Genomic DNA, 22,403 nt, shown 5'->3' on the forward strand with positions numbered 1-22,403 from the left:
TGGTCAAATAGCATGTTGACAAAAGTTGTCAAATAACTGAAACCACATTGTCGTTTTTTCCTGCAGTTACCTTTCAAGTGGTCCACCAAACTTTTTGTAGCTCTTGATAAATCTATGTAGGAAAAGACAAAGTTGTGAGGCGAAGTCGAGGTAATGGAAGTGAGTGCATTTTCTACATCCCCAAAAGGTATTGTGGGGGGAGGGACTCTTCAGGGACTTATTCCCACAGGATAGATGACATTTAACAACAACGTGTATCCCAAAATGTTCCCCAAATCCCTAGTGCTATTAAGGGAATCGGGTGCCATTTGGGATGTATCTCATGTGTAGTGATTACCTTCGTATCTCAGCATCGCTGAAGCCCTTGATGTTTTCTCGTGGAATGGTTCGAGGCCGTCCTCGTTTCTTGGGCCTCTTGCGATCCGAGACGGAGTCGCTGTCGGAGCCGGAATACCGTCTGTTTCTACTACGCCGGCTCTCACTGCCGTTAAAGTTGACCTGGAACCATATATCAAACAACAATGTATTTTTAGAATAAGAACCATGTTCTCTGAGGGTTTCAATGGAACCCGCTGCACATCCTCCACTGACAGGGACGGAACGGTTCGGCACAACATATTAGTTCAGAAGACAAAGAAATCTACCAGTCTATTACAATTCTAAGACAGAAGCATTTAGAAAAAAATCTGGCATTCCTGTTATGATTCATTGATAAACCCAAACTCTGCATTGGAGAGTACTGCTGTGTGTGTGTGAGAGAGGAGGGAGTGCCCCCAAGCTAACCTGTTTGGCACAGTTCCTCATGCGGGGCAGCAGGTAGATCTCCTCCAGCTCTTTCTGCCTCTCCTCCTCCTCCATCCGCCGCCGCTGCTCCTCGGGGATGATGTCATCCCAGCCCCGATGGTGGCGCTCAGAATCCATGACGATCTCCTCCTCCTCCATCATGGAGAAGTTGGCCACCTGGCAGGGAGGGGTCAGAGTTAGGTCAAGAGGTCAGAGGCTCAGCGGATTGACTCATCATTTTATTTGTTTTACTCTTATTAGGGCCCGTTTCCCAGACACCGATTTAGCCTAGTCCTGGACTAGAAATAGCATGGTAAATGGAGAATATTCATAAATATTTTTTTGTCCAGGACTAAACTTAATCGGTGTCCAGAAATGTTGCCCTTTACGTTACATAATAAAAAAGTTAAAATTTAAAACACTATTGTACTTATTTTCATTCTTACTAGTGCCTTAGTGGTTATTTTTTAAAGCCTTTACTTGCGATGAACTTGATATATACCTTGAACTGTGAGAGCAGCTCCTCTCCAACAGTGGAGGGGCCGGGGTCATTCTCTCTGGTCTCGGCTCTCTTCAGGATATCGTCGATGTCCATATCCTGCCAAAGTGAAACCCGAAAAGTCAGTTTTTGAAAAACGTATTAACTTCACCAATCCACAGAGGGGAACCTGAATTTGTCAACCAACATCAGACACACAGGGACAATATAGGTCTACATCAGAACAAATGCAACATGAAAGATTAATAGGAACTGCAAAGTACCACAGTTTGGACCTACAATGATAAGGATTAGGGTTGTCAGGTTATCAGTATCATGGCAAGTAAACAAAACATGAAGCAGAATTCATATCTTGTTGAAAACAAACAGCCTTATTTTTCCATCCAGTCACATTTGTTTACCCCTCCCCCATTATATAACTATTTTAAATTAAGCATGTTTTTAAAGTTTAATCCGCTTTGTGTCCTTTTTTGTCACAAAAAAATGTGTAACATAGTATCGTGATAGTGATGAGGTGAGTGACAGACCTGAGGCTCCTGCTCCTCCCCCTCCTGCTCCTTGAACAGCTCCTCGGCACCAAACTTCAAAATGGCCGACAGCTCCTCCTTGTTGAACGGAGTGGCGCTGCAAGTGATGGAAGTTCCAAATGAGAACACAAAAAACCTTGCAGGGGTGTGTGCATGACCGTGAACACCTCAGAAGGATGGTGTGTATTTGTGAGTAAGCATCTAGAGGGTAGCTATAGGGTGTGTGAGTAAGCATCTAAAGGGTAGCTATAGGGTGTGTGTTTGTGCATAAGCATCTAGAGGGTAGCTATAGGGTGTGTGTTTGTGAGTAAGCATCTAGAGGGTAGCTATAGGGTGTGTGTTTTTGAGTAAGCATCTAGAGGGTAGCTATAGGGTGTGTGTTTGTGAGTAAGCATCTACAGGGTAGCTATAGGGTGTGTGTTTTTGAGTAAGCATCTAGAGGGTAGCTATAGGGTGTGTGTTTGTGAGTAAGCATCTAGAGGGTAGCTATAGGGTGTGTGTTTGTGAGTAAGCATCTAGAGGGTAGCTATAGGGTGTGTGTTTTTGAGTAAGCATCTAGAGGGTAGCTATAGGGTGTGTGTTTGTGAGTAAGCATCTAGAGGGTAGCTATAGGGTGTGTGTTTGTGAGTAAGCATCTAGAGGGTAGCTATAGGGTGTGTGTTTTTGAGTAAGCATCTAGAGGGTAGCTATAGGGTGTGTGTTTGTGAGTAAGCATCTAGAGGGTAGCTATAGGGTGTGTGTTTGTGAGTAAGCATCTAGAGGGTAGCTATAGGGTGTGTGTTTGTGAGTAAGCATCTAGAGGGTAGCTAAAGGGTGTGTGTTTGTGAGTAAGCATCTAGAGGGTAGCTATAGGGTGTGTGTTTGTAAGAGACTAAGTACACTGAGGAAGTATGTGTTTTGTTGATGTAGTTGAGAGTGTAAGGTGTAACTGGCTATGTGCGTATATAGCAGCACGTAGCCTAGTGGTTAAGAGCGCTGGGCCAGTAACCGAAAGGTCGCCGGTTTGAAATTTCTGTTGACGTTCAAGGCACTTAACCCCAATTGCTCCTGTAAGTCGCTCTGGATAAAAGAGTCTGCTAAATAACAAAAAAAATAAAAATGTGTAAAGAGTAAGTGCGCTTGCATGTGTTCTCGCGTGAGTTTGTGGGCTCTTGCATGTGTTCTCGCGTGAGTTTGTGGGCTCTTGCCTGTGTTCTCGCGTGAGTTTGTAGGCTCTTGCCTGTGTGTAAGCACCTAGAGATGTGAGTGTGTTTTCAGTGTGTATTTGTGTACCTGGAGGGGGCGGTGCCGGTGTGGAGGACCGTCTTGCCCGTGGTGTCCATCCTCTGGATGACTAGATGGTCCAGCACCATCTTCTTCTTGGCCCGCTCAATGATCTCCTCCTCCACCGAGCTCTTAGTCACCAGGCGGTAGATGTTCACCTGGGAGACATACAGGTTTCATGTCCACAACTACATAACGATTTATTGGGAAAGCATGTTTGTTTAGGATATAGGGTGAAAGACAAAATCAGAGGAGATTAACAGCAATAGCTTTACAAAACTATTCAATACAACATGGACTCATATGACCATGTATCTCGGTCTAGTGCCTGCGGTCATTGGGTATCAATTGAACTTGACAATGCATGTTGTGCGAACAACAGCCTGTTTTCTATTATAATTATTTTATTTTCACAGTGAGTCATGCAGAGACCAAGGTCTCTTTTACAGATGAGCCCTGTATACTGTATACATCAATATACACTACATGTCGACCGATTAATCGGCAGGGCTGATTTCAAGTTTTCATAATTGCTAATCGGCATTTTTTGACGCCGATTATGGCCAATTACATTGCAATCCACGAGGAAACTGCGCAGCAGGTTGACCAGCTGTTACCTTGGCTCCTTGCTGCACTTGCGTAAGTTGCTAGCTAGCATTAAACTTATCTTGTAAAAAAAACATCAAACTACACGATTGATGATATTACTAGGTTAAATAGCTTGTCCTGCATTGAAAATAATCAATGCGGTGCCTGTTAATTTATCATCAAATCCCAGCCTACTTCGCCAAACGGGTAATGAATTAACAAAAGGCGCATTAGAGGGAAAAAAGCACAATCGGTGTACCAATGTACCTAACAATAAACATCAATGCCTTTCTTTAAATCAATTACACAAGTATATTTTTTAAATATAGTTAAAATAATTGCATTTAGCAGGCAATATTAACTAGGGAAAGTGTGTCACTTCTCTTGCGTTCAGTGCAAGCAGTGTCAGGGTATATGCAGCAGTTTGGGCTGCCTGGCTCGTTGCGAACTGTGTGAAGACCATTTCTTCCTAACAAGTACCGTAATTAATTTGAAAGAATTTTACATAATTATGACATAACATTGAAGGCTGTGCAATGTAAGAGCAATATTTACGATGTAGGGTTGCCACCTGTTCGATAAAATATGGAACGGTTCCGTATTTCACTGAAAGAATAAATGTTTTGTTTTCGAAATGATCGTTTCTGGATTTGACCATATTAATGACAAGGCTCGTATTTCTGTGTGTTTATTATATTATAATTAAGTCTATGATTTGATAGAGCAGTCTGACTGAACGGAGGTAGACAGCAGCAGACTCGTAAAGCATTCATTCAAACAGCACTTTCCTGCGTTTGCCAGCAGCTCTTCGCAATGCTTGAAGCACAGAGCTGTTTATGACTTCAAGCCCATCAACTCCCGAGATTAGGCTGGCAATACTAATGCCTATAAGAACATCCAAAGGTATATGAAATACAAACGGTATAGAGAGAAATAGTCCTATAATTCCTATAACTACAACCTAAAACTTCTTAAGTGGGAATATTGAAGAACTGGGAATATTGAACCACCAGCTTTCATATGTTCTGAGCAAGGAACTTAAACTAAATTGATTTTATTTACGCATTATATTAAGTTAAAATAAGTGTTCATTCAGTATTGGTGTAATTCTCATTATTACACACACACACATCTTTAAAAAAAATGTTTTTATTTTTATATCAGCCAATTGAATCGGTATCAGCTTTTTTGTAAATCCTCCAATAAATCGGTATCGGTGTTAAAATCATAATCGGTCGACCTCTAATACAGACAGCCCTCCATACAGACCTCTACACTACACATTACTATACAGATAGATGGTAAGAGAGACCAATGACCAATAGCACATAGCTCTAAAAACCTGTATTAATCAACGCTATTTTGGTTTCTTAACTGCTTTGTCATTGGGTAACAAAACTTGACGTTGAACTTGACCGCAAGTCAACTTCACAAAGTAATTGGTTGCATACCTGTCTCTTCTGGCCAATCCTGTGGGCTCTGGCCTGGGCCTGCAGGTCATTCTGTGGGTTCCAGTCAGAATCAAAGATGACCACCGTGTCGGCCGACGCCAGGTTGATGCCCAGACCGCCCGCCCGCGTTGACAACAAGAAGCAGAAATCCTGGAAGGGAGGAAGTGAGATGTAATAACGTGTGGTGTAAGATGGTTCATTACAGTAGATTTCCAATTATATATTCACCCCATCAGTGAATTATTGAGTAAAACAATTGAGTAAAATTAGCACGGTTGTGGTTTTCAACTCAGTCGATTCAGGAAGTAATCTGATTTGTCCCCAACCCTGGCTGTTAGCGTAGTAGTAGATATTATGGTGCATTCATTCCACACTTACCTCAGAGCCCTCAGCGTTGAAATGGTCCAGCGCCTGTTTCCTCATCTCTCCTTTGATGGAGCCGTCCAATCTCTACAAAGATTGGACACATTTAGTCCTCGTCCCAGCAAACTCTCAATGTTGTTCAACGTTTAAATGTTTTGATATTTTGCTTATCTTTAGGAGTTTAAGTATGGTAACTTTAGGACCTTCTAGGTACTTTGCTTAGATAACCACTGAGCTGAATCCTGACTAGGAAAGCACCTTATTTACCATTTTTAGTAAGCCATTGTGCCTTAAGCCAATACAAGATTTGCTAAAAAAAAATGTAAATGTTGAACAGACTTCTTTAGGGAATATTCAACCTACAAAGTCCTTAAAGCAGGGCTGCCCAAACTTCTTCCTGGAGATCTACGATACACCAGTATATGGGAAGGGGATAGGAATGTGGTGAAGTCACCCTTAAACACTGATCTTGGGTCAGTTTAGAATTTATCTCGCTAATGGGTTAAGTTTAGGATTAGGAGAGGAGAAGCTGATCCTAGATCTGTACATAAGGAGCCAGAGAGCTGCTGACCTGGAAGAGGAACTGGCGGCTCTTCAGGTACTCGGCCAGGATGTCCAGCATCCGGACCATCTGGGAGAAGATGAGCACACGGTGGCCACGCTCCCGCAGACGCAGCAGCAGCTTGTCCAGCAGCACCAGCTTCCCACTGCTCCGGATTAGGTGCTGCAGGGGGAGAGGGCGAGGGGCAGGGGGAAAGGGGCAGGGGGAGAGGGCGAGGGGCAGGGGGAAAGGGCAGGGGGAAAGGGCGAGGGGCAGGGGGAGAGGGGCAGGGGGAAAGGGCGAGGGGCAGGGGGCGAGGGGCAGGGGGAGAGGGGCAGGGGAAAAGGGCGAGGGGCAGGGGGAGAGGGGCAGGGGGAAAGGGCGAGGGGCAGGGGGCGAGGGGCAGGGGGAAAGGGCGAGGGGCAGGGGGAGAGGGGCAGGGGGAAAGGGCGAGGGGCAGGGGGCGAGGGGCAGGGGGAGAGGGGCAGGGGAAAAGGGCGAGGGGCAGGGGGAGAGGGGCAGGGGGAAAGGGCGAGGGGCAGGGGGAGAGGGGCAGGGGGAAAGGGCGAGGGGCAGGGGGGAGAGGGGCAGGGGGAAAGGGCGAGGGGCAGGGGGAGAGGGGCAGGGGGAAAGGGCGAGGGGCAGGGGGAGAGGGGCAGGGGGAAAGGGCGAGGGGCAGGGGGAGAGGGGCAGGGGGAAAGGGCGAGGGGCAGGGGGAGAGGGGCAGGGGGAAAGGGCGAGGGGCAGGGGGAGAGGGGCAGGGGGAAAGGGCGAGGGGCAGGGGGCGAGGGGCAGGGGGCGAGGGGCAGGGGCGAGGGGCAGGGGGCGAGGGGCAGGGGGCGAGGGGCAGGGGGCGAGGGCAGGGGAGAGGGGCAGGGGGAGAGGGGCAGGGGGAGAGGGGCAGGGGGAAAGGGCGAGGGGCAGGGGGAGAGGGGCAGGGGGAGAGGGGCAGGGGGAAAGGGCGAGGGGCAGAGATTAGTGTGCGTCCATGCGAACTCTGGAAAGAATTCAATGTTAATAATAAATATCCTGATATATGGACATTGGACAAAACCCAGCATCACCTTCTTATTAAAGAGGCCAACAGTAACTAAACATAGGCCTCTAACTTCACTCTTTTATAAGTTTGCTCACGGAATGTGGTGGTGTAACCAAGATTAGCACCAGTGTAACAGCCAAAACATGTCAACTAACGCTGATGAGTGGCTTGTGGCTGAAACACACACATTCAGCATTTTTCTTTAGGGTTGATGTTTACACAGCTCTCACTATTTAAGGCAATGTAAAAAAATAGTCCACAAATGTGCCTACATTTCTATAATATGAAAATAGTTTATGATTAGTGAATGTAGATATTTTGTTAGATTTTTGTCCCTATTAGCTGAAATCATATTTTTTTTAAAGCCATTTTAGCTGCCGTGCTAGCTGTTCAGCCTGAACAGATTTTTAAATATATATATATTTTTAAAATCGTATAATGCAGATGTCAACTCCCTCAGAGGCACGTGCTGCTAGGCAACCCCCCCCCCCACACACACACACACACATGCAGGGCTGGCCTGCTCCCTGCGTGGCTAGTGTTGTTAGGAAAACGTGACGTAATGTTATTGGAATGTCCAGCAGTTGTTGGTAAGTAATGAATATGCTAGCAAAATATACTTTTTTCAAAACCCAAGACTGAAATGCAGCTACTTTCCCACGTTTAAAACTAAATTTAGGCTTCAAGTCAGTGGACGTGCTCCCGCCCCCCCAGAATGCCTTAATGCCAAGGTTTGACAATTGAGTAAAAAAGTTACAAGTTTGCATGTACATTTACTTCCACCCCCACTCACCTGTAAGGCCTCCTGTTTGTTGTAGAACTCGCTGTCCTCTGGGGGCTTGATGAGATAGCAGTGATTGCAGCACTTCTTCAGCTCCATCATGATGTTAAGGAAGCCAGACGTGCTACCTTTGGTACCTTTACTCAGGGCCTTGTAGTTCCTCGTCAAAATCCACCTGTTTGACCCAACACAGGCGTAGTAGATTATTTTTTATTTTTTTTAAATACCCCAATACAGCATGATTACTACCATTTGTAATGTATTTAATACAATTTGTATTCATTTCTGGATTAACTCGTTTGGAAAAGGAGCACTCCAAATGAACTTCCAACTCAGTCAGGATAAACAGGAAACCTGAAGTTAAATCTACATCCTAGGTTTAGTTTATACCCGCACTTAAATACCTAGACTATTTTATACTGTTTGAGAAGTTCAATTTTCCTCTGTCCAGTTTAAAAGTGCAAATTAGTCCAAGATAAGGCTTCATTTCTGTCCGGGAAACATCCCCTCTATGTTATGGAGCCATATGCCTGTTTACAAGTATATTGAGGTGAGGTGGCTGACTGGTTTATTTAAATAAAAGGTGAAGTACATCTTTGATATCTTTTGGAACATTGCACACGCCTGATGAAGCCCCCAAAGTCCCAGTGGAACTAAAAGGGGGTGTGTTGTCCACCCCCCAGCCAAGCTGCACTGGTTGATAACTGAGAGTTGCCAGTACAGAAGGAGGGCTGGGGAGGCAGGTAGACTGCTCTACAACACCAATGACTAAAACACCTCCGATTGTACAGCCAGAAAGCTGCTGAGAGCCTCTGGGCTGAAGCTGCAGCACTCGGAGATGACAGCACCAGTACAGGACCACCTCCAGAGGTGGATCTAAGTGTTCAAATGTTATACCAGAGAGATTCCTTTGATGTAATTGATCAATATATTGTGTTAAATGAGGCCAACTGGGTCTAAGCTGTGGAACTGAATATCTGGAGATGTCCTTGATGTGCATAAACATTGACCTAGTCTGCTCCCATGTTAGTTTCTATTGGTTTCATGCTTCTGGTCATTTGCATTGCAGGATATGGCAGAGGGCAATGATGCAGAGAGTTGAGTTATGAAGTTACTTGTAGTTCTGTTCAGAATGAGTACTATCTAGTGGAACGATAAACCAAAAATTACAGACGGCGACGTCGCCTTCCTCGTACCCAAGCATTTTGCTTACGTCGATAACTTTGTGGTTTTTCTACACAATGTTCCTGTAGATTGTTCTAGAACCATTATTTGGTCAACAGTAATAGCCTGTACATCATGTTGATTCCTGCTATGAAAGTGTCCGCCTGTCCCCCCGTTTCGCTATCGGCAACCGACTTCCACTGTGCGCACGGAGGAGGGAGAGAGGCAAATCAGAAGCATATGACCATTCCCAAAAATTACGGGGGAAAAATACAGTTTTCAAAGACGCTACTGTTGTAGTTACAGAGAGGAGAGTCACAGCTTGTTTCTCACCTTTAAATATTGAGTTCATGACAACTTTACAACCGGAGTAGGTGTGCCCAGGGAGCGCAGCGCTCCATTTGCAGTGAACAGGCCTACATCAAGTAACCTAGCCCTAGTGTAGGACATTAGCCTACATTTACTAATAGATTAATCAATTAGCCTACATGGCTATCTAGCAACAATATCACATTTAGAGTTAGCAATCCAGCTAAGTGTTTTGAGTTCCTACTTCCTCATGTAGTGAATAATACAGCCTGTAGGACAATGTGCACAAAGATGTCTGGAAATTCTCGCAAGAGACAAATAAAATCGGATCCTTCTGGATCCCATTTTGACAAGTTGCACTTAAAAAATATCAAATCATGCTTCCTGGATATGTTAGATGAAATAGTTTTAAAAAAAAATCAGTCTACCATCCAAATTATGTTATTTTACACAGAAGAAAAAAATATGGTCTAGTGTAAAGTAAAATGTATGTTGTTATCGAACAAAATAGTTCTATTAGTCACAGTATGTATTTTGGTCCACATACCCAGCTCTAGCATCTCTCCCCAAAAAATGATATATCGTAATCGCAAAAAATATATAATTAGCCCAATTTGGAATTTTGTTGAAATCACAAACTCTAATATCCATCTGTTCTTACTTGTAGTACCGTTTCTGAATAAGTAGTAATTTAATTTACACAGCTTTTTTTGTTAAAAATAGGCCTACATTTTGATTCTCAATTTTACCCACTCAAGTTAACGAATATATTCAGATATTTGCTTACTGTGCCCAACCCTAGTAGTATCTGTTCTGACTTATAGTACTGTTTCTGAATGAGTAGTATTCGTCTGCTCTTACTTGTAGTACTGTTTCTGAATGAGTAGTATTCGTCTGCTCTTACTTGTAGTACTGTTTCTGAATGAGTAGTATTTGTCTGCTCTTACTTGTAGTACTGTTTCTGAATGGCGCTCATCTCCACTCTGAGGATCTGCTCCACTTTAGCAGGAAGAGACTTCTCCACATCCTTCTTGACTCTACGCAGCAGGAAGGGCTCCAGCTCCTTGTGTAGACTGGTGTAGCCAGAGTCCCTACCCTTCCCATGTTCCTCCTCAAATATCTCCCACGAGTGGAACCTGAAAACACAGACATACACACAAACATGGGCAGAAGGCCAGACATCAGCAATACTCTGAGGACCAAAAGCTCCAGAACAAGAACAATGAAACAGAACATATTTCAACCAGCTTGGTACCTTGATTCCAAGTCACCCCATAATATTATAGAGGACACAGTTCTCTGATACACACAATTAACTTATATAGGACAGTTAGTCTTTACACAGAGGGTTGGGCCAGTAACCGAAAGGTCACTGGTTCGAATCACAGAACCCAAAAGGTGCCAAATCTGTCGATGTGACCGTAAGTGCAAGGCAATTAATCCATATTGCTCCAGGGGCGCTGGACAGTGTTGCTTGGAAGGAGCCGACAGTGTTGCTTGGAAGGAGCCGACAGTGTTGCTTGGAAGGAGCCGACAGTGTTGCTTGGAAGGAGCCTACAGTGTTGCTTGGAAGGAGCCTACAGTGTTGCTTGGAATGATTGCCAGTGAACTCATTTTAGAGCAGATGTTAAAACTGTAGCATAGCATACCAGTGTATTTTGCTAAGTGCAGTTTGCAGTTGAGTTTTGGCCACATTAAATAAAAATGCTGTGTGGTTGTCGTCCTCCAGTAACGTTATACTATGCTATTATATACACGGTTCTGTTATGTAGAATACTGTGATCAGTGTGATATATTTTCAGACAGACATTGATTCAGCTTTGATCTAACTCTACTAAACGAGCACCATCGGATATGCAGCCGTTAACTCATATAGGACAGCTAGTCTTCTCACACACACACACACACAATTAAATCAAAATAGGACAGTCAACAACACCCCCCCCCCCCCACCACATACACACCGGCTAGGTGACCTACTTTTCGGGCATGATGAAGTGCAGCAGGGACCAGAGCTCTTTGAGTGAGTTCTGCAGCGGTGTGCCGGTGATGAGCAGCCGGTGGTTGGACTTGAAGTCCATCATGGTCTTATAAAGGAGCGAGTCGTCGTTCTTCAGCCGGTGGGCCTCATCCACGCCGATGAAGGCCCATGGCACGTTCCCCAGGAATCCCTGCATAGTGGACACAAAGTGGCAGTTATACAATGTGGTGCCAATGGCTCACTGGGTTAGCACATGGTGATGGCCACACCAGAGTTGGGTCTTCGATGTTAATGTTGACAAGTAAATCAAGTTCAAGTTCAAATCCCCGAGCTGACATGGTACAAATCTGTCGTTCTGCCCCTGCACAGGCAGTTAACCCACTATTCCTAGGCCGTCATTGAAAATAAGAATTTGTTCTTAACTGACTTGCCTAGTTATACAAATAAATTTATAAAACATTAAAAGGGATACTTCATGATTTTGGCAAAGAAACGCTTGATCTACTGACCCAGAGTCAGGTGGGGCCCTTTATCTACTGACCCAGAGTCAGGTGGGGCCCTTTATCTACTGACCCAGAGTCAGGTGGGGCCCTTTATCTACTGACCCAGAGTCAGATGAGGCCCTTTATCTACTGACCCAGAGTCAGATGAGGCCCTTTATCTACTGACCCAGAGTCAGATGAGGCCCTTTATCTACTGACCCAGAGTCAGATGAACTCATGGATACCAGTTTGTCCTCTGTGTGCAGTTTAGCTCAGATAGTATTGTGTAAATCATTAATTACGTTTTTTTGCTCTTCGAGAGAAAAATCTTTCAACTCACAAAGATCTAAGAAACGTGATCTTACCTTATCTTTTAGGAGAATTTCATATGTTGTTAGCAGGATGTTAAACTTGAGTCTCTTGTTCTGAACGTGCATCCATTCATGTGTTCTGATCTAAAAAGTAACAAAGGAAGAATTCATAATTAAATGCAGCCTCAACTCAAGAAAAGGTGTCTCAATCTTTAAATAGTAACTTCATAGTAAAACACACCTCAAATATCAAGAACCAGAAACCCCTATTATTTCAGCTTTATTTTACTAATCAAGTCAGTTAATAACATCTTCTTATTTACAATGACGGCCCACCCCGGCCAAACCCTAAACCGGCCAACGCTGGGCGAATTGTGTGCCGCCCTATGGGACCCCCAAACACGGCTGGTTGTGATACGGGTTAATTAATTAATTAAAGTGTCTTAGCCCGCTGCACCACTCAGGAGCCCCTATGCAATATCAGCAGTTTGAAAAACCCTCATCTGTTCTGAATCATAAATAATCTAAATGGGGAATATTATTGTATACCCCCATCATATCCATCACTGAGGATGTAGCCTATCATTTCATCTATCATATTGTTAGAAATGTATGCTATTCTCAATAACACAAACTCCAATGCAAATCCGATGCAAAAAATTGGTTTATTTGAGAAGGCCAAATCAATATGTTATGCTTGGGAGGTAGATGTTCAGTCCCTCGTCCTCAGCTTCCCCCCCGAACAAAGGAACAGGATGCTATTTATAACCCCCCCCCCCACCATTGCCTGGGTTTGACCAATCAGAAGTCCGTGCAGTACAACTTACCCAATTGCCAAATAACAAGTATCCTGCCCCCAACTCAATGTACAGACCAATGAAAACGTGGCACGTTGCCCTGAGTTCAGGAGTGACATTCCATAGATTCTGAACATATGTTGAACTGAAACCCAACTCCTATTTTCAATTCGCTACTGCCCATTGGTACTCTAGTCCTCTCATCCTGTCCGTTGTGTATTTATCTTCAAAATATTCTTAGAATATCCATCACTACTGCTGTAGCCTACCATGCCATCGATCATATCCATAACTACCATGCCATCCATCGTATCCATAACTACCATGTCATCCATCGTATCCATAACTACCATGTCACCCATCATATCCATAACTACCATGTCACCCATCATATCCATAACTACCATGTCACCCATCATATCCATAACTACCATGTCACCCATCATATCCATAACTACCATGTCACCCATCATATCCATAACTACCATGCCATCCATCATACCCATAACTACCATGCCATCCATCATATCCATAACTACAAAGTCATCCATCATATCCATAACTACCATGTCATCCATCATATCCATAACTACCATGTCATCCATCATATCCATAAGATACCATGTCATCCATCATATCCATAACTACCATGTCATCCATCATATCCATAACTACCATGCCATCCATCATACCCATAACTACCATGCCATCCATCATATCCATAACTACCATGTCATCCATCATACCCATAACTACCATGTCATCCATCATATCCATAACTACCATGTCATCCATCATATCCATCACTACGGCTGTAGCCTACCATGCCCCGGCTGCTAATGTCACCCAGGTAGACCACCACGTTCATGAGCGGGGCCCACAGTTGGATCTCTCTCTGCCAGGAGACGAGCGTGGACAGGGGCACCACCAGCAGGAATGGTCCGTACAGCTGGTGTTCATGGAACTGGTAGTTGAGGAAGGAGATGGTCTGGATGGTTTTTCCCAGGCCCATCTCATCTGCCAGGATGCAACTGTTCCCCCTGGGGAAAGAAGAGAGGATGGTGAGAAAAGTGTTAGGAGCACCGACAGGATGATGCAAACTATATCTAATCTTTTTTTTTAAAGAATGATACAAAGAAATGTATTGGTCCTTATTTTTTATCTTCAGTAAAGTTATTCTAAGTGATTTTATTGTCTGGTTTCAGATGGTGAAAAGTGAAATCGAAATAAAATTCAGGATGCCTGGGCTTCGAACAGTGATATTTAATATGACGGAACACCCAAATGCTGAGTTGAGCAATAAATAAATAAAAATCGACGAAAATTATTCTGCAAAAAATTGGAATACAACAACCATGGTGACAACAACAACGGAAGCTCAAGAAGACTATGACGTACTTGCACCATGAGTGAGCCATCCAGTTCAAGCTGTCTAACTGGTAGTCTCGGAGCTGCAGTCCTTCTCCACCGATATAGGATGGCTGTTTCTTCATGGGAATAAATCTCGGCCTCTGTTTCAACACCTGACGGGGGAGACAGGAGAGAGCGTGAGTGAGTTTGAAGTTCAAAATTAAGTCATTGCAACGGAGTCCGCCAGTTCTCTGTCATTCCCCCCAAAAAAGGGATGACCGCTCTAAGTCAACTACTCAAACTACTTCCCGGTTCCTAAAACGATCCCAAATCTCTACAACTGGGTCCTTGCCAGGTCCTCAGTTTTTAAAGGGAATGGATAGGAAACAGAAAAAATACAACATTGCCGACTTCCCCTCTCCAATCCAATGTGTTACGTAAGGACAGACCACGAGGGGCTTTAAGTGGAGGAAATGGGTTACGTTAAATAAAAGACAAATAACCAGGAATTAGGCTAAAAGGAAATCGTACTCAAGAACAGACCAAAATATATATATACGAGATTGTGTCTTTTATTTACCTAGTCCGTTAAGAACAACTGATTATCTCCTGTGTATGAAATTGTTTTCTTCTAAGTACAATTTATTTTGAGGCTTAGTTGTGGTCAATTTGCAGTGTAGAAATTATTATAGTTATGTTCCAGCCCCCGAACATCCGCTCCGACTGAATATAGTCGCCTATACCTGGTCTAGAGGCAATATCACCCTACACTTTACCTTGCAGTCTCTGGAGGGAATGGTCTTGGACTGGTTTCTGCGCATATAGTCATCTATGCTCTTCTGGTACTTTCTGGAGATGAGGGCTCCGTCCTCCCAGCTGCACTCTGAGTACGACAGGCCCTGCCACTTGCACAGGTAGTCCGGAAAACCGGCCGCCGACTTCTGATTTGAATGCCCTGGGTGACATTAAAACAGAATACACGTTAAAAGGGCGCAATTCCAGATCAAAACAAAACTGTTTAGGCAATACTTTAAGAATGTTATTTATAGAACTATCACAAGACTGACTCTGCATAAAGTAGTGTAGTCTGCCCTATACATCTCAATCCTATGTCCTAGCCCCAAACCATAAACAATAGGACATCTCACCAATTATCCTCTCCACCAGCTGATATTGTGAGTGTAAGTCGTCCATGAGTTCCTGTTGACAGTTGAAGTATTCCACATCCTCTGGTGAAGAACATTTTATCCTGGAGAAGGAAAACATAGTGAAAAAACCTGGAACTCAAAAACAGCTCTTCCAACCAATAGCCAAGGCCACATTACAATTGAAATGTACACATCTGTTTTGTAATATTTAGTTTATCTTTTTGACTGATTGACAAACCAAATTCCCCTCAAGGATGAATTATCTTACCATTTCTTCTTGTCCGATTCCTTCTTCTTGAAGTTGTCTAGTTTCTTCATGCCCTTGACGTTCTGCAGCTTCAGCGTCTCCTCCGTCTCCCAGGTGTTGTGGATATGGGACCAGCCTTTCCACTTGAACAGGTACTGCTGCTCGCCCGCCTCCTTGTTGGGGTTGAAGTTGGCGTTGGGGTCTCCGTCCGCCTCCACTGCGTACACCGTGGTAGTGCCTCCAGTCGCTGTGAAAAAAAAAAAGAACAACCGGTGTTTAGTATGGAAATAATAATAATTTATAAAAAATCTCAAAACGAAAAACTAACTAACAAAACAAGCAAGCAATATATCATGCCAGGTCAGGTCAACTAAAAGAGACCATGTCTTTGAAAGCTGCATCCTCTGCAGGTGAAGAGGGTTAGTTCATGGTGTCAGCGTAGGGAGCAGGTCAGAGGATAGTAAATTACTCTGATGATCTGGCACAGGGCAAGTCTGGGTACCAGCCTGAGTCTTATAGTCACTGGACTTCTCTTCCACTCTGATGCACCCACTTGAGGGATGCCTCAGCAGCTCTGAGCGCCAGAAAGCTCAGCACACAAAGCTCAGAGTAGTAGCCAGTCATCCTCACTACGAGCACTCTGCCTCACCACTTTCTCCCGTTCCTCTCACGCTACAAGCAGCCAGATGAAATTTAAAAAAGCAGGTACTCAGGTACTCTGTCCAGATGCATTTTCTAAACAAAAACATGTTCTACCTAGCCAGCCAAGACAAAGAGTTGACCGATTAGTCAATCTGCAAATCCGTGGCTCAAAAACACCAGATACATGCAAAAACTCAATAAAAAAAGATACAAAACAATGAAAAGAACACTAATTAACTAAATATGTAAAAAAGTACAAGACCTCAGTCTAGGTTGCTACCAGGGCGTCATGGCAACTATCAACTTAGTTGAATGGGTACACTGACTCTTCTGGTTTTTCCCCTTTACCTCCTCTCCTCCCTATCCGCGTCTCCATCACACGCTCCAGGGTCTCAAACTCATCCTCGTCCGGCGGAGGCACATCCTCCCCGCACACCTCCACCAGGTCGTCAGAGTCAGTCTTCTGCTCCTCGTCCTCCTTGTAGCTGACGTTCTGCGTGGCCTGGCGCCTGGGCCCCTGGTTCGACGACGACTTCTTGCCGTCGTAGTCGTCGTCCGAGGATGAGCCCGCAGAGGGCTTTTTCCTCTGCACATTGCTCTTCTTGCCGTTTCTGGCGTTGGCCCTGAAGGGAGAGAGAGCAGACAGACACGTTACGGTGAGTTCTGGACAACTGCTTTGAGAACAGGAGAGTTGCAAAGTACCAGACAGTGGTGCTGCAACATATGGACCCAACATATGAGCAGAAATGTCATTCTCTTGAGAGTTCTAGTCCATGACTGAAAGGGTGTTTCCTCTCCTTGACCCTTAAAGGTAATTTGATCTTCAAATCAAATTATATTTATCACATACACAGATTACAGCAGGTGTAAAAGGTGCAGTGAACTGCTTACGTGCTAGCTGCCTCAACAATACAGCACATCTTTATAGCCAGAGTGCATTGACCGTCAATTGATGAATTGTGGTGGCTGAGCATCCATTCTAAAAGGATTGGTTTGGATCCAGAAACTGTTACCATGCTGATACTGGGGCTAAAACCAAACTGATCTATGGGATCAATGGACCTAATAGGTATAAACTTTGGAAATGAACTATTTCCACAGTGAAAGGGCAAAAATTAGGAGTCTCGATGAGATAAATAGTAATCTGTTGGCATACAACAGCTTTCGAGGGAGGAAAAAAAACTCTTACTTGGTTGGAAGCTTCCTGCTTTTGACTTTGTGACTGGGCTCGTAATCATCCGACTCTTCACTGTGCTCCTGTTCCTGTGCTGACGAATCAGAACCGGAACCACTTCCAGAACCTGATCCAGACCCGGAGGACGATCCAGAACCCGATCTAGAGGGAGCATTATACCAACAGTATAGCCCACAGTATAGCCCACAGTAAGTGTGTTTGATATCACTACTGAACGGTGTCAGGGAGTACAACTCACTTTCTTCTCTTTCCACTCGAGTCGTCATCTGAATCCTCACTGCTCGACGAATCCTAAAAAACATCAAATGGAAAACATATTGGAAAAGAAGTCCCAAATAATATTTTCTAGCCTACCTGGGTGTAATGTTGTGAGTTATAACATATATCACCAAATCAATGAATGACAGAACTAACTACCACCAAACACCAGGCTATAAATCTGAGTGAAATGTTATTCAAATTTTTAAGATTGAAAATCTCCCGTCTTCACTGAATTTGAGCCTTAGAACACACTTTGAATAACGATGGAATTAGAATGATTAATAACGCCACCCACCGATCCACTGTTTGAAGAGCTCTGTTGTTGTTGCTGCTGGAGTTGCTGTTTCCTGAGCATAGCTGACCTTTGAACTGCTAGAATACTGGGGTTGGACTTCCAGAACTGAGATAAAGATAGGAGCGTCAGCTACAAGTCAAGTACAGTTCCCCCGTGGACAACACAGTTCTTGTTCAACAGAAATACAAAATGGGGCTGTTGACCAGGGTCGTATGTATCAATGGTCTGATTTAGGTTCAATGTAGCCTTTTAGATTGCAATGAATAATGTGACATGGTAAGGAGAGACTTGATACGGAATCAGCTCTTTTACTCTGAGATGCTTGACACATACAGCCCCAGAACTCATATCTTTTGATTAGATCTCTTATCTTGTTTGAACTATCCAACCTCTACTCTTTCACTTCAACCTGACAAGATCATCTTGTGCTAACCACAGTGAATCAATCTCAAAATTACATTTCACATAGTTTTAGCTGAATGTCGGTGTTCCTACCTCGGCTCCGTCGATCTTGGCTTTGTTTTCTGGTTCGTTCTTCTCCTTGGATTTCCCAGAGTCGGAATCGGACTGGCTGCCGGAGTCTGAGCCGCTTCCTGAGCCGCTTCCTGAGCTGCTACTGGAACTGGAACTAGAGCTGGAGCCCGATCCAGAGCCCGACCCGGACTCATCGTCCGAGTTGCTGCAAGCAAACAAATGATTTCTTAGACTAAGATCAACACAATAACCTATACTTGAAGTGGACTGAAATAGGTGTCTGGACTCTGTAGTCATTTTGGGTGCCGGTACCATTTACATTTAGGTGCCAGAACTCTGCAATGTTTTTTTACATTTCTTTAATGTGCGCCTTCTAAGAGGTGCTCGTACTTAAGCAGTAGAAAAATCTAGGTGTGTTCCTGCCCAAGTCTAGCACTGATAACTAAACACACAGAACTCTTAGGAAATCCTAGAGCCATGTCTAAAAAGGTTTCATTTTAGATGAGTCAGTTGTGAGCACACATTCCCTCCTGCGTGCGAATGTGCATATCTCACTCTGCCTCAAAACAACAACAGAAAGCATATGTGGTGCTCCAGCTCTTCAAACAACACGGCTAAACTAGAGTATGGAGGCCGTTGGTAAGGACTAGGTACAAGCTAAATAACATGTTAATGGTGATGCACAACATATCTGTACTATCTACATGAACATGTAAATAAATCACTATGCCATATTTTGGTAAACAAAAACAATACTGTGCTGAACAAAAATATAAATGCAACAATTTCAAAGATTTCACCGAGTTACAGTTCAAATAAGAAAATCAGTCAATTGAAATAAATGAATTTGGCATTAATCTATGGATTTCACATGACTGGCAATACAGATATGCATCTGTTGGTCAGATATGTATAAAAAAAATATATATATATATATTTAATTAAAAAGGGTAGGGGAGTGGATCAGAAAACCAGTCAGTATCTGATATGACCACCATTTGCCCCATGAAGGGCGACACATCTCCTTCACATAGAGTTGATCAGGCTGTTGATTGTGACCTGTGGAATGTTGCCCCACTCCTCTTCAATGGCCGTGTGAAGTCAAATCCAATTTTATTGGTCACATACACGTGTTTAGCAGATGTTATTGCGGGTGTAGAGAAAAGCGTGTTTCTAACTCCGACAGTGCAGCATTATCCAACCTTTTGGCCCAGTGTTGTCCGGGTTTGGCCAGGCCGTCACTGTAAATAAGAATTTGTTCTTAACTGACTTTCCAAGTTAATTTAAGGTTCAATAAAAAAAAAAATAGACTAACAATTTCACAACATATACCCAATACACACAAATCTAAGTAAAGGAATGGAATTAATAATATATAAATATATGGATGAGCAATGTCAGAGTGGCAGACTAAGATACAGTAGAATAGTATAGAAAACAGTATATAGATAAGAGATGAGTAAAGCAAGATATGTAAACATTATTAAAGTGGCTAGTGTTCCATTATTAAAGTGGCCAGTGATTTCAAGACAATGTACACAGGCAACATCCTCTAATGTGCTAGCGATGGCTAATTAACAGTCTAGGGGTCAACCGATTATGATATTTCAACACCAATACCAATTATTGGAGGACCAAAAAAAGCTGATACCGATTTTTTAAAATGTTTTATTTTAAATCGGCCGATTTTTATTTTAGATATATAAATATGTCATATTTAAATAATGCAAACACACAGTGTTGGAGAAGAAAGTAAAAGTGCAATATGTGCCATGTAAAAAAAGCTACCGTTTAAGTTCCTTGCTCAGAACATGAGAACATATAAAAGCTGGTGGTTCCTTTTAAACATAAGTCTTCAATATTCCCAGTTATGAAGTTTTAGGTTGTAGTTATCATAGGACTATTTAATATACCTTTGACTATTGGATGTTCTTATAGACTCTATAGTATTGCCAGCCTAATCTCGGGAGTCGATAGGCTTGAAATCATAAACAGATCTGTGCTTCAAGCATTGCGAAGTGCTGCTGGCAAACGCAGGAAAGTGCTGTTTGAATGAATGCTTTACGGGCCTGCTGCTGTCTACCTCCGTTCAGTCAGACTGCTCTATCAAATCATAGACTTAATTATAATATAATAAACACACAGAAATACAGTTAATTAATATGGTCAAATCCGGAAACGATCATTTAGAAAACAACACGTTTATTCTTTCAGGGAAATATGGAACCATTCCATATTCCATATTAACCCTAAGTCTAAATATTGCTGTTACATTGCACAACCTTCAAAGTTATGTCATAATTATGTAAAATTCTGGCAACTTAATTATGGTCTTTGTTAGGAAGAAATGATCTTCACACAGTTCACAAGCCAGGCAGCCCAAACTGCTGCATATACCCTGACACTGCTTGCACTGAACGCAAGAGAAGCAACACAATTTCCTTAGTTAATATTGCCTGCTAACATGCATTTCTTTGAACTAAATATACAAGTTAAAACATATATATACACACTTGTGTGTTGATTTAAAGAAAGGCATTGATGTTCATGGTTAGGTACATTGGTGCAACGATTGGGCTTTTTCCCCCGAATTAGCTTTTGTTAAATCATCACCCGTTTGGCGAACTAGGCTGTGATTCGATGATAAATTAACAAGCACCGCAATGATTATATGCAACGCAGGACAAGCTAGTTCACCTAGTAATATCAACCAAGTGTAGTTAACTAGTGATTATGTTAAGATTGATTGTTTTTTTATGAGATAAGTTTAATGCTAGCTAGCAACTTACCTTGGCTCCTTGCTGGATTGCAATGTAATCGACCTCCAAAAATGCTGATTACAGATTGTTATGAAAACTTGAAATCGGCCAAGCCAATTAAATCAGTCGACCGCTATAGCAGTCTGATGGCCTTGAGATGGATGTTTTCAGTCCCAGCTTTGATGCACCTGTACTGAGCATGCCTTCTGGATGATAGCAGGGTGAACAGGTAGTGGCTCAGGTGATTGATGTCCTTGATGATCTTTTTGGCCTTCCTGTAACATCGGGTCCTGTAGGTGTCCTGGAGGACAGGTAGTATGCCCCTGGTGATGCGTTGGACAGACCGCACCACCCTCTGGAAAGCCCTGTGGTTGCAGGCGGTGCAGTTGTCATACCAGTCAGTGATATAGCCCGACAGGATGCTCTCAATTGTGCACCTGTAAAAGTTTGTGAGGGTTTTAGGTGCCAAGACACATTTCTTCAGCCTCCTGAGGCTGAACAGGCACTATTGCGCCTTCACCACACTGTCTGTGTGGGTGGACTATTTCAGTTTGTCAGTGATGTGTATGCCGAGGAACTTAAAACTTTCCACCTTCTCCACTGCGGTCCCGTCGATGTGGATAGTGGGGTGTTCCCTCTGCTGTTACCTGAAGTCCACAATCATCTCCTTTGTTTTGACCATGTTGAGTGAGAGGTTATTTTCCTGGCACCACTCCAAGAGCCCTTACCTCCTCCCTGTAGGCTGTCTTGTCATTGTTGGTAATCAAGCCTACTACTGTTGTGTCGTCTGCAAACTTGATGATTGAGTTGGTGGCGTTCTTGGTCACGCAGTCATGGGTGAACAGGGAGTAGAGGGGGTTGAGCACACACCCTTGTTGGACCCACGTGTTGAGGATCAGTGAAGTGTAGGTGTTGTTTCCTACCTTCAGCACCTAGGGGCAGCTGTCAGGAAGTTCAGGACCAAGTTTCACAGGGCGGGGTTCAGACCCAGGGCCTCGAGCTTAATGTTGAGCTTGGAGTTGAATGCTGAGCTATAGTCAATGAACAGCATTCTTACACAGGTATTCCTCTTCTCCAGATGGGATAGGGCAGTGTGATGGTGATTGCATTGTCCGTGGACCTATTGGCGCAGCAAGCAAATTGAAGTGGGTCT

The 22,403-nt window shown here is 43.6% G+C and overlaps 1 protein-coding gene and 1 non-coding gene across 3 annotated transcripts in view; both read right to left on the bottom strand.

Annotated features, from left to right (window-relative positions):
• The window catches only part of chd1 (chromodomain helicase DNA binding protein 1), a 37,847-nt gene that overhangs the window by 10,910 nt on the left and 4,534 nt on the right, over positions 1 to 22,403 (bottom strand). For both annotated transcript variants that reach the window (XM_031802555.1, XM_020457246.2), the window contains 23 exons: positions 18,513 to 18,696; positions 18,018 to 18,122; positions 17,700 to 17,752; positions 17,456 to 17,602; positions 16,615 to 16,889; positions 15,646 to 15,871; positions 15,378 to 15,478; positions 15,006 to 15,184; positions 14,278 to 14,402; positions 13,703 to 13,919; positions 12,137 to 12,226; positions 11,289 to 11,479; positions 10,256 to 10,444; positions 7,848 to 8,010; positions 6,046 to 6,198; positions 5,490 to 5,561; positions 5,112 to 5,261; positions 3,082 to 3,230; positions 1,810 to 1,906; positions 1,286 to 1,381; positions 784 to 960; positions 338 to 498; positions 71 to 112 (listed from right to left, as the gene is read on the bottom strand). In XM_031802555.1, coding sequence (XP_031658415.1) covers positions 71 to 112; positions 338 to 498; positions 784 to 960; positions 1,286 to 1,381; positions 1,810 to 1,906; positions 3,082 to 3,230; positions 5,112 to 5,261; positions 5,490 to 5,561; positions 6,046 to 6,198; positions 7,848 to 8,010; positions 10,256 to 10,444; positions 11,289 to 11,479; positions 12,137 to 12,226; positions 13,703 to 13,919; positions 14,278 to 14,402; positions 15,006 to 15,184; positions 15,378 to 15,478; positions 15,646 to 15,871; positions 16,615 to 16,889; positions 17,456 to 17,602; positions 17,700 to 17,752; positions 18,018 to 18,122; positions 18,513 to 18,696 — 3,342 coding nt within the window. The remainder of the gene's footprint in view (positions 1 to 70; positions 113 to 337; positions 499 to 783; positions 961 to 1,285; positions 1,382 to 1,809; positions 1,907 to 3,081; positions 3,231 to 5,111; positions 5,262 to 5,489; positions 5,562 to 6,045; positions 6,199 to 7,847; positions 8,011 to 10,255; positions 10,445 to 11,288; positions 11,480 to 12,136; positions 12,227 to 13,702; positions 13,920 to 14,277; positions 14,403 to 15,005; positions 15,185 to 15,377; positions 15,479 to 15,645; positions 15,872 to 16,614; positions 16,890 to 17,455; positions 17,603 to 17,699; positions 17,753 to 18,017; positions 18,123 to 18,512; positions 18,697 to 22,403) is intronic.
• Positions 8,503 to 8,722, bottom strand: LOC116356679 (small nucleolar RNA SNORA53). Its single transcript, XR_004205106.1, has one exon. It is a non-coding gene; the product is annotated as a small nucleolar RNA SNORA53 (small nucleolar RNA).

The sequence above is a fragment of the Oncorhynchus kisutch genome, linkage group LG23, assembly GCF_002021735.2.
Source record: "Oncorhynchus kisutch isolate 150728-3 linkage group LG23, Okis_V2, whole genome shotgun sequence".
In the NCBI taxonomy this organism is placed as follows: domain Eukaryota; kingdom Metazoa; phylum Chordata; class Actinopteri; order Salmoniformes; family Salmonidae; genus Oncorhynchus; species Oncorhynchus kisutch.